Below are 14400 nucleotides of genomic sequence, written 5' to 3' on the forward strand. Positions count from 1 at the left end.
TACATGCAATGCCAAGCTGAACAAGTGCTTAAGTTTGAGCTTTATCACAGGACTTTATGAACAAGGGAGTAGACAACTAGAATGGAAAATAAGAGATAAAAAGAGTTATAAAAAATGTTTCCACTTGGTGTTCAAAGATTATTATTTGTTCTTTTCTAGATTTACCCTGTGGTTCTAGAGATTTTACATTCTTTATTTGCAAAGTGACAAGTTAGTGATGCCAGAGATGTCCACAGGTAAGACCTTCTACCACAGAATCCCAGAATGGTTTGGGCTGGAAGGGCCCTTAAAAATCTCCCAGTTCCTAACCCCTGCCATGGCCAGGGACATGTTCCACTAGACCAGGTTGCTCAGAGTCCCATCCAACCTGTCCTTCTATCCAAGCTCAATACAATAGGACACATTTGTCAAGTGTTAGTGGTACAAATAATGTCTAAAATGAAGATCCTGTTCACGACAAATTAAGTTTCACGTGGTTTTTCTTCAACTGTAGATTAATTCCAAGTCAAACAGCTCTATTACATGATCCCAAAGTTCCCATAATGTTTCATCTCGACAGCTCACATCCTGTGCTCCAGAGCTGTGCAGCTCTGCTGCTGACTCACACTCTCACAGCTGCTGCATCTCACATCTGAGCTGGCCCAGACCAGCACAGAGGTGAACTGACAGCTACGAGCAGTTCCAGTTTAAACCTTTAAACAAAAAAATATGAATGAATGCTCATTTTCAGGGGAAATCTGAAAGACTGGTACAGAATACAACAACTGAACTTGTAAGTACATGGTATTGTCCACAATCCTGCAGATTCACACAAACATGAAACCTGGAGGGAGCTGCACTATTATTCTGGGTAATGACAAGTAAGAAAAAGACACTTTGTTTTTAAGAGTCTTCAGTTTTGTTCTGAGGATTCTTCAATTACCAAGTTGCTATTTATTATCTTTGTACCAAATGTTGCTGCTGCATGGATGCAATGTCACTGTCTTTACAAAAATTAATATAAATTATTGAAGAAGGACAGATTTATGCTTGTGCAATATCTTGGAACACTTAATTAAATTACCTTTTTGTCCTAGTACCTGCTCTAGAATTATATTCACTCATCTTACCTTTGAAATACATATTTATGTATTACACGTTAGATTGCCTTGAGCAAAGTACCAGAAGTCAGATTCTCATCTATACTTAGGTTTTTTAAGCCTCTCAGGAGGCACATAAGAACATACACTTCATTTAGAAAGTAACATATTCTTACCCTCGGATCCTTTCACATCAGTACAACTGAGCTTAAAATGTCTCTAGTATGTATTTGAATCCAGACATACAGTTAGAAAAAAATAATCATATAAGGTTTATAAGACCAGGAGCTGCTTTGGTTTATATAAGAGATTCAGCTGATTGCAAACTTTATAGCTGACTTATCTTCTCGCTAACACAGCTAGTAAATTCATTTGCCAAATCAGATTTTTTTTAACTATTACACCTTAAAAATAATAAAATCTTACACTGTGAGCTCCTACGTTGAGCAAGATGCACATTTTGTTCAGTCCTTCCAGTGTAACATCCTCGAACAGGAGGTGACACAATGGAGTACAAGGGTTGTACATTATCAGAGTCACTTCATGCCAGTATCTCCTACCTCCACAGAACCACAGCGATGCTGCCTGAGAGCCTCACATGCTGCTTGCAACAATTCATGTACTGTGTCGTGTAGTAAGACACTGATGTATGTGCGATCCAAGAATTTGAAATATCCCCACAGGATATCAAATACTATCCAGACTGTTAGTAAATACTTTCCCAGCGCTCTGCAGAAAGCGAGCCAGTTCTTTTCAAATCTACTTAAATGACATTTTTGTCTTATCTAAAAAATCTATGTTCCTGTTTAATAAAATCATCTGGGCAACTTACTGCTTCATCAGTGCTGCAAGCTTATGCCTTCATTAATAAATTCTGCTTGAGCGTTAAGATTACCCCCAGTAGAGACAGCTGGGAAACTGCAGTATAAAGTCAAGCAGCACATTTAATGACCAATGAACTTCTGGAAACTTAGTCCAAAATGATACATCATTGTGTCAGACACTCTTAAGCAATACGCAGCTTGGTCTCCCTCTTTAGAAACATGAAACCCCCTGAAACTGCTACCACAAATTGGGAACCTTTTAAATTACTGCCAAGCCACCTGCTTTTCTCCAGGAAACTTCATAAAACTCTCCAAATTAGTAATGTCATTAAGTAAAGCTTACAGACCTGTTGTTATTCTGAAGGAATATTAGCTGTTTAGCTTAAGGAAACCAACTGGGATTTTTATCATGGAAAGAACTGTCATATATCTTGTATAATCTATTCCAAATGAAATGCTTTAAAACATTCTTAAATACACTATTCTTTCAAGTTTTAATCTTTCTGGGAGAAAACTGTATAACCATATTCTTTGGATTAAACTCACCTAATGAAGAAGTTCAGGAGAGGGGATGTGAAAGATTCTCAAACAGTTTATGTGTCTTCAGATGGTATTGAGAGCCGTATAAATCAAATGTCCCATTTTACATGTTTGAATAGCACTGGAAGAAATAGTGCTGGGATGGAAGGGGGAGCCCAATTTCCCCTTTTCATTCGATTTTTTGAATGGCTCTACACAGAGTGGGCGAGGATGGATTACAGGAATGTCTTCTGTCGAGGAGTCGGCCAAAACTGTGCCATCTCATCTTGGAGTGATTTATCCAATAAGATGATTTAGAGGATAGTTCAGTGGCACCATTTTTGGAAGGTAAAAGCAGAAGGGAAGGGATATAAATCAAAGGTGACTGGCAGGTAAAGGATATAAGCAGCAATCAGCCAAACCATGTGCACACTGGCACAAATTCAACAAGATCATTTATAAAAATTTTAAGTCAGGAGTACACAAAAGGGGGTCTGGTGCTAACTAAATCCACAGATAGATTACACGCCACTGAAATAAACACTTCCAGATGCCGGCATACAAAAACCTTTTACAGAAAGAAATGTTTTCTTTCATAAATCTGAAAGGAGGAACCTTGGGATGGGGGTTGGGAGAGAAGGGAACAAGATTTCCAAACTGTGATTTGACTTCCTACTGGTTTTATAGAATAATAACTCATCTTTTTCAAACGCACAGTGTTAACACTGTAGAATAACAAATAACTACAGACAACAGCATGAAGTATAGACAAAGACATCATAAGTATGTAAGTGTTTAATGAAATAGAATGCCTTTTCTTTACTTTCAAAATGAGAAGAAAGAATAAAAATGTCAATTTGATTTCTTCTGTATCAGAAACTGAATGTGTAACTGAAGGAAAAGTTTTCAAATGCCTTTTGACATAAATACATACATTTCATTTTTGAGAACCGATTAGAAATGAAATCCTGACTTCTTCAAAATCAGTATCAATTGATTTTGAATATCAATATGGGCAGTATAAATTATACAGGACCTTAAATATCAGAGATTTTTTAATTTGATTTCCATGTACCTAATTTCTTTTGGAAACAGCATTAAAATTTTTTGTTATTCAAGCGCTCTAGGAAAATTTAGATGTAATGTATTGAGTCTGTTGAAGCAATTATTGAAGATTATATTCCAGAACTTCTTCACACTACTATTTTGGTCTGAAACACGCAAAAAGAAATTTCTTTCAATTAAGATAAGTTGCAGACCAAATCCCCTCGGAGACAACTCCAGGTTGTGGAGTCTTCTTCTCTGGAGATATTCAAAAGCTGTCTGGATGCAATCATGTGCAATGTGCTCTAGGATGACCCTGCCTGAGCAGGGAGCTTGGACCAGATGACCTCCACTGGTCTCTTCCAGCCTTATGCATTCTGTGATTCTGTGAAATGTGAAGACAAATTTTTCTTGAAGTTTAAGGCACCTAACCTTTTCAAAATGTCCTGTTCTGCTTATCTCCACAAATATACTGCCACACTATCTTTTGTATTTTAAAAGTTTCCTCTCTTCTGTCTACTCCCTGAATCAGAGAACATGCAGAGTGGAAGGGACCCATCAGGATCATCGAGTCCAACTCCTGGCTGCACACAGGACCATTCCCAAGAGTCACACCATGTGTCTCAGAGTGTTGAACTCAGACAGGGTTGGTGCTCTGACCACTTCCACGGGGAGCCTGTTCCAGTGCTCAACCACCCTCTAGGTGAAAAACCTTTTCCTGAATCTGATGGTTTGGTCTCTCACAAGCTCAGTTTTCCCAGGTCTTCAGCTACTATTCCACAGATTTTGTTCTCTAGGGGAAATCAGCAGAGTCAATATAATCTTTATTACATTGAAGTCACTAAAGGTATGTGATGAACTGTGATGTTTTTCACCTCAGAAATTAAGTATTTGCATAAAAGCTGAGCTCAATCAGGATCAATAATGAGCACTTTAAAAAACATCAGAAGTGAAAAGTCCTGACTAAGTATATAATTTGATTGTGAAATTATGATTTACATGTACACGTAACATACTGAAGTCTACATGGGATACTTGCACTAATTATTTAAGAACCTCCAAGAGTATAAGCAGGGCTAAATAATATAGACCCAAATAATATAAGTCCCTGCCAAATCACATTCTCTGGCGTTACATGTTCTTTGTGCAGGGAATGTCACAACAGTATCATAAACACGGGTTCGTAAATATTAATTGTTTTATGCTGCGTAGGCAATTTTATGAGACTGACATATTTAACAAGAGGAGGTTTAGACTAGCAAGCCTTTTCATACTGAAATGCCTTGGAGGCTGAAGGAGCATTCCCTCCAAAACATAAATATCCAAAGAAATGTTGGTTATACCTCTGTTCATTCAATCCACTCCATTTACACACACACACACTGCTGAATAATGGCCACTGTCTGCAGCCTGTGCAGGGTTACAAGTTACACTGGTGAACTCAGCTTCTCTTAACTAAACATCTGAAGCATTTTGTTTCACAGCTGGCATAAACTAAAGACAAAGAATCTGCTTTGGAAACGTTTTCTTTTTCCTTTTGCCTGTGATCTTCCACTGTTGTAGAGACAACTTTTTAATTTCAGAGAAGAGGATCCCAGCTGTACTTTTTACTAGAGCTGTTCTCATGGTCACAAGTACTGCTTACGAACTGTTCATGTACCACTTACAACTGCTCACATCAAGATTTCAGGTAAGAACTGTATATTGCTCACAGAATAAATACTCTTAAAGAATTATCTGTTTGTTACCCCAACTGTTTGAAACACAATCAATTAAAATAAAATAATTTCTCAAGAGACATTATGCTTGCATTATGCTTGTATTCCTGGTAAGAAATATCCATATTTCCATATATCCATATTTTTGTGAATACCTTGGCATAATAAATACTATTATTTTGAATATCATTTGAACTAATATTAGGATAATTCCCACAGGCCCAGTCAAGACTGCATATCATTCTCACTATACACTTTCGTAACTCAAATGCACTTAATAGACACAGACCCAGCATATGGAATTACATTACCCCACAAAATGGAGAGTTCCATACTTCCCATTCCTGTCTTGCAAAATTATATGTCACTACTTTTTAACATTTCTCTGCTTCTTGCAAGTCTGGACCATGCTTTAGAGCAGGAAACACTGAGCATCACCCAATACTGTTAATAGAAAATATATGGATAAAATGTATGTCTAAACTACCTTGGTCATGATACAATGCAGAAGAATCCAGAGTACACTTGCTGCTTTCCCTTGTGGCTTGCATTTGGAGACAAAACCTAAATGCTCTAATTATGTTAGTCATTTTGACATAGCTATTAAGGTCAAAATAAATGCAAACAGATCATTTTCACTAGTTTAATGTTAGTTCTCATTTACCATATGATTATAAAATTTTCAAAGTGTTCTTTTTGTCCAAACCAACATCCATCAAATGCTGTTAAAGAATAAATTAACCAGCTCAACTCTTCTTCTAAAACTGCCTCATTAGGAACACTCATGACCAAATCAGATGGAAGAGAGGGACGATCATGATTAAACAGCAGAACAGGGAAAGATTTGAAAAAATGTGTTGTATCTTAGGTCTGTGACACCAGGTAAAGGGATGAGGGAAAGGGAAGAGAAGAAATAAACCAAAATTTCTTTGAATATGCATCCCAGGATGCTTGCTGACTGTGAGAGACCCTTGCCACACAGAATTCCTCACGGAACATGTGGCTCATGGGCTTTTTCTTTCAGAGAAAATTGCCAAAGAGAGGAAGTCACGTATTACCCCATGAATATCAAGAGGACATTTCAATGAACATTACCAGCAAAAAGTTTGCAGTTTGAGATGTCCGCAAGAAAGGTGTTATAAATTGTTATGCCAGATATTTTTGCTACTAGTGCTGTTCACCTCTGTAATTGGTTTAATGCCTGAAAATACTCAGGATCTCAGTTTCTGTAAAAAATGCCCCTCTAACAAAACCAATAGTTACCTAACAGTACTGAAATACTTATTAATTCACATAGAACAATTTACATAAATTTTCAGATAGTGACATAAGCGGTTTTGGGCTAAACAGTCACCAGCCCATCATGCATTTAGGAAACACACCTTGATTCTTCTGGGAAACCTCTTCACACATAGATGCAAAGCACAGCAAGACACTAACCCAGTAAGTGTCAACTTAGGTACAGACCCAGTTAAACACTGGATGCTGAGTACAAATGACTCTTGGTGTATTCAGGAATAGCACCTTCCTGAAGTACTGAAAAACCATTACGATGCTCAGACAAGTGGAGTTTAGCCATAATTGCTTATTATTTTGCATTGGCCAAATTGCCACAACAGCCCTTTGTTTCTCTCCCCCATAAGAGTCTGAAAAAACTGAGAAAAGATGGGCAAAATGGAAAATATACAACCAAAATATCATAGAACCACAGCAAATCATACCTGCAAATCCATTACACAAAAATAACCTCTCCTCCTTCAAGGACTTACTTCCATTCAAATCCACACAGTGCATGACTCCACTGACACAATTCTCTATCTAGACATACCAGCACACAAAACTTTTTCATTCCTCAAGTCTGTTTTTTCCCTAAGTACTGTTGGGATGCAATTGGTGGCTGTCTTTCCACATCACACATCTTTGTGTAGGATAACATCTGACTGTTAGATTTCATTCTTCTAGTTAGAAAACCCATCCCCTACTGGTTTGGGTTGAGATATGAACTTTTTGAATTCAGCAGGCCCTTGACAACTTGCCTGCCTGTTGGTTAGTACATTGATCCATAAAAATATCCATTATAGTGGCTTCAAAGAGATAGGAAAGGGTTTAGAGCCTTCTGACACAGTTCTTCCCTCAGAGACTCGGAGTTCCAACATTATGTCAAGGTTTTTCAGTACCTACACAGACTGTGTCATATAGTTCCTGTCTGAGATCTGAGGAAATGGCCTTGTCTGATTATATAAAAATCTGTGGTAGGGCTATTAATCTCACTCCTCATGTTTGGTTAGACACATGCCATCAGACCTCTCCATCACTGAAGTCTATCTGTTGTAGAAGTTTTTTTAATGTAGATTGCAGAGGCTACTCAGTGCTCCATCCACGTTTCCGCCAAATTAAGACACAAAGGTCATGGTTATTGCAGGGACAAGTGTGATAGCAAAGTTATCCCCAGAGCTGCCAATGAGGGCACTGAGAGAAGTGGGCAGATGGACAGACCTAAATGCATACTCTGTAATACCTCTGAAAATGCTTTTCCCGAGCTTTCTCATTAAAAGCAGGGTCATATTACAGCCCTACAACATCTGAATGCATCCAGGAGCTGACCCAAGATTCCCTCTCATTCTTGGCTTGTTGAGAGGGAACAAGATCTGCTCATCTCATCAACCACGTTGACAGTAAGTAATGTTAACAAATTAAATTGTTCAGTTAGCTGCCCTGTTTTGGGAAATTCATAAGATTGGAGGACATAAAAAAACCCCAACCCAAACCAGAGGATTTTATTATAATTTGTGGTTGCAGAAAAAGTTAAACTTTGGTTAATAATTGACCAAACCACTTTTAGTGAGGGTCAGGCAAGGAAGACTCACCTTTCTGCAACTGTTTATTTGAGCTCTTTACTTCTTTATAATAAAGTTAAATACATTCTCAGCTTTCAGAAGCTATTGCCATGTTCTTAGCTACATCTCTTAGCAAACTTCTGTTAAAGATATTTTTCTGTTTTGGACTAGAAATTCTATCCTATGCTTTACACAATATTAATCTGTCATTTCTGAGAGGTAAAATTATGTAAAGACAATTAATTGCAAATGTGTATTGCCTATCATTAATAAACCAAACATTCACTGTCATTTATAAAAGCGTTGACCAGTTTTGACGTTAGAAAAATTATTACTTCACATATTCATTTACTTTTTTTTTGTTCCTCACTTCTGAGGTCAAAGGCCACTATTTCTTTGATATTTATGGTCTTCATACACTTAATTTTTATGTAGATGAACTTCCTTCAAATTCAGAATAATTTTCTTTTCCTAAAATCTCTTAAATATTGGACAATTTCTTCCTGATTTTTAAAAGCTAAGTTCTAGTTTGGTGTTGGGTTTTTTTTCGTTTTGTTTTTGCTATAATGATTTCTTTGACATTTATTGCTTCCTAAAGGTAGATATTCTGAGGTAAGCAGGATTTATGCCACTTGGAAGAGCAGATGAGAAGAAAATAACCCCAATTTATGACACTGGAGATGGACTGCTTTCACATTTTCATCAGCTGAGAAAATTAAATAAAGAATTCGTTTGGCTGCTGTGAACAATGGATTTGCAATTTGCATAGAAAAAATGATGGCAAAACCTCAGAACCCATCAGTGTTTTACCACAAGCTCAGTTCTATTACATTTCAGTGGAGGTTCAAAGTTGTCTAAAGAAACCATTCTCTTCTTTCTCCAACTGTAAATGTGACACTTGAGAGTTCAGCTTCCAATAGGAGCAGTATCTGACACACAACTAATTTTAGAATATAAAGTGCTCTTCACCATATTGCAATACATATAATTTAAAATAACTGTAAACCTAAACTTTGGAAAAACAGAAGATTCAAGCACTAACAAAAAAGCATAATTTGTAATTGAAAGAAAATAATATTTAAAAGGAAAAAAAGAAACTTTTTTGTCCTTCCAAAAAGAGACAGAAATTACTAAGTTTTATTTCCCGAGAGAATTATGCCACTTTTATAAAGAAAATTACAGTCACCACAAATTGCTCTCAACAATTCCAAAGCTTCTTCATTCGACCACTTGAAAATCAAAGTTCTTTAAGATTATAAATATAACTTTTTATAACTCTGTTATTACGTACTGTGAATGGGGAAAGGGGGCCAATCTTGTGGCCGTAGCGTCGAATGGCCTCTCTGATGTGGCTGGGCTGGATGGCATCACTTTGAGCCTCTATACCACAGGCTGCAGTGCTCTGCAACAGAAAAACACATAAATTGTTACTAAATCAAAAACACACAACAGACCTACAGTGCATAAGGCATGAAAATAAACCTTTATAAAATGGAGCAATTTTTTTTTTCCTGAGGATACACATCATTGCTGCCACACATTACATTAGAGAGAAAAAGCTATTAACAAATTAAAGAGGACTTTTACATGAACTTTGCTTAAGAGACCCAAAGAACACCATGTTTGTCCTCTTAAATCTTTCACCTAGTGCTGCTGTGTGTTGCAATTGAAAAGAGCAGAAAATGTTCAAACTAAAATGAGAGGGTCATATAAGTCACACTGCAATAACCACAGAAACTATTTTTAAAGCATTTCAGGCTCTTATTATGATGTCAAGGGGTGGGGAAAACATTGAACAAGCACCCTAAGTGGAAAGCAATTTGACACCAAAATCACCATTGAGTAACATCAGACTGAAATTTGAAGCTGAAACATGTGATATAATGGTGTTAGAAGGAAGCAAAGAAAAGAAATTAATTACCTCAAATTGGAATGTTTTCAAATTTCAAATGACTTTTTGGATTATGGACTGTAAACAGATAAAAAGAAGAACTCACTGGTAGTGGGGTACTGATTGTACAAAAGTTTCCTCAGCATTTCAAAAGAAAAAGTTACTCTTTTGTCCTTGTTAATCAATCTGAAATGCTGTTTTAGGCTCCACCTAAATTGCCAGAATTCAGATGACTTATCAGATGATGGCTTCTTGGCAACAAACTCATGAAAATTATATTAGTGAATGCACAGAGAATTACAAAAAGTTAAGTTATACACTTAAGTTTAATGAACACACATCGACAGTCCCCTCATACATTCACATGATACACTAATGCTCTCAGATTGGGGATAGTTTTTGTGAAATGTTTTATTTTCCAGAGTGCTGAGTCCACTGGAGCCTCTGTGTACACACGGAATAATTCATAATACAATGGCAGATTCTTCCCTTGCTGATTGACACTCATAAAGGGAATATGAAACTCAAATATGTTTTGCTGGACTGGGCCTTCAGAGCCTAAAAATAACATTCTTCACCAAGTTAACTTGTTTGTCTCAATGCCTCAGTTATATCCAGTAGATACCCAACCAAACTGGATAAGTCAGGAGAACTTTTCATTAAAACTGTGCACTTTTTGGAATACAATTGTTTTAAAAGGCATTAAGCGAAACACTAAGAATTTAAAATAAACTCATAATACCAGCAAAATATAATGTATCAAAAACTACATTGCCAGCTAAATTCCTGTTCCTAGGAATGATAATGGAAATCAGCCACAGAAACAAAACATAATCAAATGTAATATAAAAAAGGAAGAGGAAAAGCAGAAGTTTTCTGAAAGGTTTTTAGGATTCACTAATAGCTTTCTAACTAGAGTATAAGGACAGCCATAGAGTTGAACATATTAGGAGAAAGAAGGAGAAAATACATCTTTTTCTATCACTGTAAAAATCACTGGATGTACTCCGAAAAATGAGGTTTTTTTAATAATAAAACACATGACAGAATCCCAAGTCACTCCATTGCTTTGAAGCAGAATGAGCATTGCCATCACATTTTTTTGAAAACAACCCCAAGTGACTAAGACAGGGTTTCCTATCCAGTTTATTTAATCAAATCTATTTCCCTTGTGGTTTTAAGGTACATATATCCCTCTCAGACAGAACACCAAGACTCTATAACAGCAGACAAGAATTGCAACATTTAAATTTCACACTCTGCATAGGAGATATCTGTATTTTATGCAAAGTAAACAAATATTTAGCTTGAATGCAACAAACTGGCATAAAAATAAATCAAGTCAGGCAGGGTTGTTACAGGCTGCTGGGAGTAGGAAAATCACAAGCACCTCTTTTTCTACTTTGCTTATGTTTTGACCCTTAAAACCTATGTTCACTGCCACTGCCAGAGAAGGGGATGGTGATTTGAGGTGGTGACTCCTGCTGTGGCTGTAGAGGAGCAGGTTATCTGAGCAGCAGCAATTGTTACCTTAACAAAACTCAGTTTGCAGGCGTTGCTGGGAAGCTTTAGCCTAGTTCTGATGGAAAAAACACCAAACCACACATTTGGCTCTACAATAACAATGGTAGTTAATATGTGATACAGGTTAAAATGAGACCCATTATTTACTGTGAGGGTGGTGAGGCCCTGGCACAGGTTGTCAAGACAAGGTTTTGGATGACCCATCCCTGGAAGTGTTCAAGGCCAGACTGGATGGGGCTCTGAACAACCTGGTCTAATGGAAGGTGTCCCTGGCAGGGGAGTTGGGATGAGATGGTCTTTAAGGTCCCTTCCAACCCAAACCATTATTTGATTCTGTACTGATTTCCTGAAGATGTTTTGGTTTCTTTTTCCTCTTTTTTTTTTTTTTTAATCCCAGGCTTGTGCACCAAATACCTTTTTTCTTTTTCTTTGTTTGGATTTGGTAGAGTCCTGTCCAATTCCACCATTCCCCAAGGCTCCTGATGGGGTTTTCCCAAGGTGTTGCTGTCCTGCTGATGCTGGGGGGGTGGGTGTAGGAGGTGGTGTGTTTTCAGGGGAGTCAAGACTGGTCTTCACACTGGTAGATTGCCCTAAGAGATGTGGCTATAAAAGCAAGATGTCAAAGCCATTATATAATCAAATCACAAAAAAACCCATCCCAATTATTGCCTTCTTAGATTTCCTCTTAGAAGAGATGTAATACCAAATTTGGGTTGCTCATTCCAGAAGTAATTAGAATATCTGTATGATAGCAATGCAATACAGCACGTGGTGCACTTGCCAATTTGGAAAACTTCAATCTCCAAATCTGCAATAGAGAGAGCCTTGAATGCTGAGAGAAGGAATTTCCACCCAAGAAAAGAGGATTTGCATTTAATTATAAAGCCTCTGCTAAGAATTTAACATTCAGAACTATAATTCAATGTCTTTCCATCTAAATCCATAACTTCAAAGCTCATAAACTCCACAACAGAAAGTTTGTATCAATACCAGAATCAATAACGTCTACTTCGGAAGAAAATACATGTGAAGGAAAACATAAAAAGCATTAGTAAGTGCAAAAGCAAGTTTTACCTCAGTAGAATTGTGGTACTGTATGAAGGTGGCAGATATGGCATGACTGAATGGGTCACCAGCTTTGGGAGCCATGTCCTGTTTAACCAAAAGGGCCAAGTCCACCAGCTGGAGAGGCAAAACAGAGGGGGGTTACAAATGCCATTGCAACAATGAGTGAGGGGCTGTGGGTTGAGGCAGAATATTCTTAGTGTTTCTCAGCTGAAAACAAAATTATTCACAGATATTTCAGCCTAAGGAACCTTTCTTTTCCACTTCTGTAAATATATGGAGCAATCTATCTACCCAAGAGGGCTCGGCTTGGCACTAAGGTAACATTTTGTTTTCCAGGAAATCCTTCTTTATAATCCAATTGTGCAATGGGGTTGAATGAGCCTCAGCACACTGCCAAAGGTCACATAGCAAAGTATGTGGTTTCAGTTTGGACTTGAATAAAGTTCATGCTGGACTCCACTCTCCTCTGTAGCCATTATAAAACATTTCTATTTGTGTATCAGAGGGGTGAGTACAGTATAGTCCACATCTGTCATCCAGGACAGACAGGATTTCTAAGCTGGTCTAATGGAAGGTGTCCCTGCCCTTGGCAGGAGGTTGGAACTAGATGAGCTTGAAGGTTCCTTCCAACCCAAAACATTCTTTGATTCCATGAATCCAGTTAGCTTGGTTAGCTGAAGCAGTGACTGCACTTCTGAAGGGGCTCACAACCCTGTCACTGAGGCTGAAGTACATCCAAGAGTAATTAATTCATTTTAATTAGATTCAAGCAGCAGAGTCCCTTACCTGGGCCACAGTCTCGTATGCTAAATATGCCAAAATCTCCATTGCAACTGCATTTGGCTTTATTTCCATACTGCTACAGTCCAACCAGTCACGAAATTTGGATGCTTTCTTTGCTGTCATTTAAAACCACAGGGGGAAAAGGAAAAGTTAACAACAGGTAGGTCAAAATAATCAATTTTTGGGTAACAGAAATACTGAAAATGTGGAACAAGTGGTGTGAGTGTGATTTGATTGATCAAGGAAGGAATTACCAAAGCGGAACCTGTGGGTAAAAACTATTATTTCATACACAACAATCTGGAGACCCATAAGCACATGGAGTAAAGAGAAAAAAAGCACAAGGTAATCAATCATACAGAAGATTTAAAACAATGAAGGGTCAACCTCAGAGGAGTGTAGACAGGACAAACCTGATTTGGAAAGTATTGTAAAAGAAATAACGATGAATTAGGGAAAGCACTGAAAGAAATCAATACAAATATGAGCCCAGATAAAATTGATATAATTTTATTAACCATAGCAAAGACAAATGAAGAAGGACAGAAGAATTCAGCAGTCCTGGTGTTAACCATACAGGGGTTAGGTGCTGACAGGGGAGCCAAAATGATTTGTAGATGAGTGTTTTTTAAATGTGCTTTGGTTAAAAAGAAATAAGGATAGATGTAGATCTGCAAATGATCAACATCCACACGAGAACTTCACGCTGGTAATGGATGAGATCACTTTGGAGAAAGGGCAGAGAAAAATACGGAACAGAGAAACATTGTGGGAGAAAAAAAAGGATGATCTTACTTAGGTCAGTGGTGGACAAGATGATCACAGAAATCTCAGGACAGAAAGAGCTGTTAAGACAGAGGTCTTAATGAGGGCTGTTTGTGAGACAGGGCAACCAAAATGAAGTGATTACAACGTGAAGAACCATCTGAAACAGCTTTTTCAACCTGCTTTCAACCAGGACTAAAAAGCTACCCGTGTCAGGTGTTAAACAGAAAACAGGTGCAAATAATGCTCATTTTTATTTAGGAGGGAATGAGAAGGCTACATGGGGTCACTAAGGAAAGGAAAAAAAATGAAAGAAATATGAGAAGTGTGAAGGTGACAGAAGAACCA

At 37.5% G+C, this 14400-nt stretch overlaps 1 protein-coding gene across 11 annotated transcripts in view; it reads right to left on the reverse strand.

Annotated features, from left to right (window-relative positions):
- The window catches only part of SUPT3H (SPT3 homolog, SAGA and STAGA complex component), a 308865-nt gene that overhangs the window by 84526 nt on the left and 209939 nt on the right, over positions 1 to 14400 (reverse strand). For all 11 annotated transcript variants that reach the window (XR_003532413.1, XR_003532412.1, XR_003532411.1 and 8 more), the window contains 4 exons: positions 13291 to 13403; positions 12511 to 12618; positions 11851 to 12039; positions 9313 to 9423 (listed from right to left, as the gene is read on the reverse strand). Coding sequence is in view for 8 of the 11 variants with exons in the window: in XM_027672664.1 (XP_027528465.1) it covers positions 9313 to 9423; positions 11851 to 12039; positions 12511 to 12618; positions 13291 to 13403 (521 nt within the window). In the remaining 3 variants the exon portion in view is untranslated. The remainder of the gene's footprint in view (positions 1 to 9312; positions 9424 to 11850; positions 12040 to 12510; positions 12619 to 13290; positions 13404 to 14400) is intronic.

Source organism: Neopelma chrysocephalum, unplaced genomic scaffold (genome assembly GCF_003984885.1).
Source record: "Neopelma chrysocephalum unplaced genomic scaffold, ASM398488v2 Primary Assembly neopelma1_97517, whole genome shotgun sequence".
NCBI classification, from domain to species: Eukaryota; Metazoa; Chordata; class Aves; order Passeriformes; family Pipridae; genus Neopelma; species Neopelma chrysocephalum.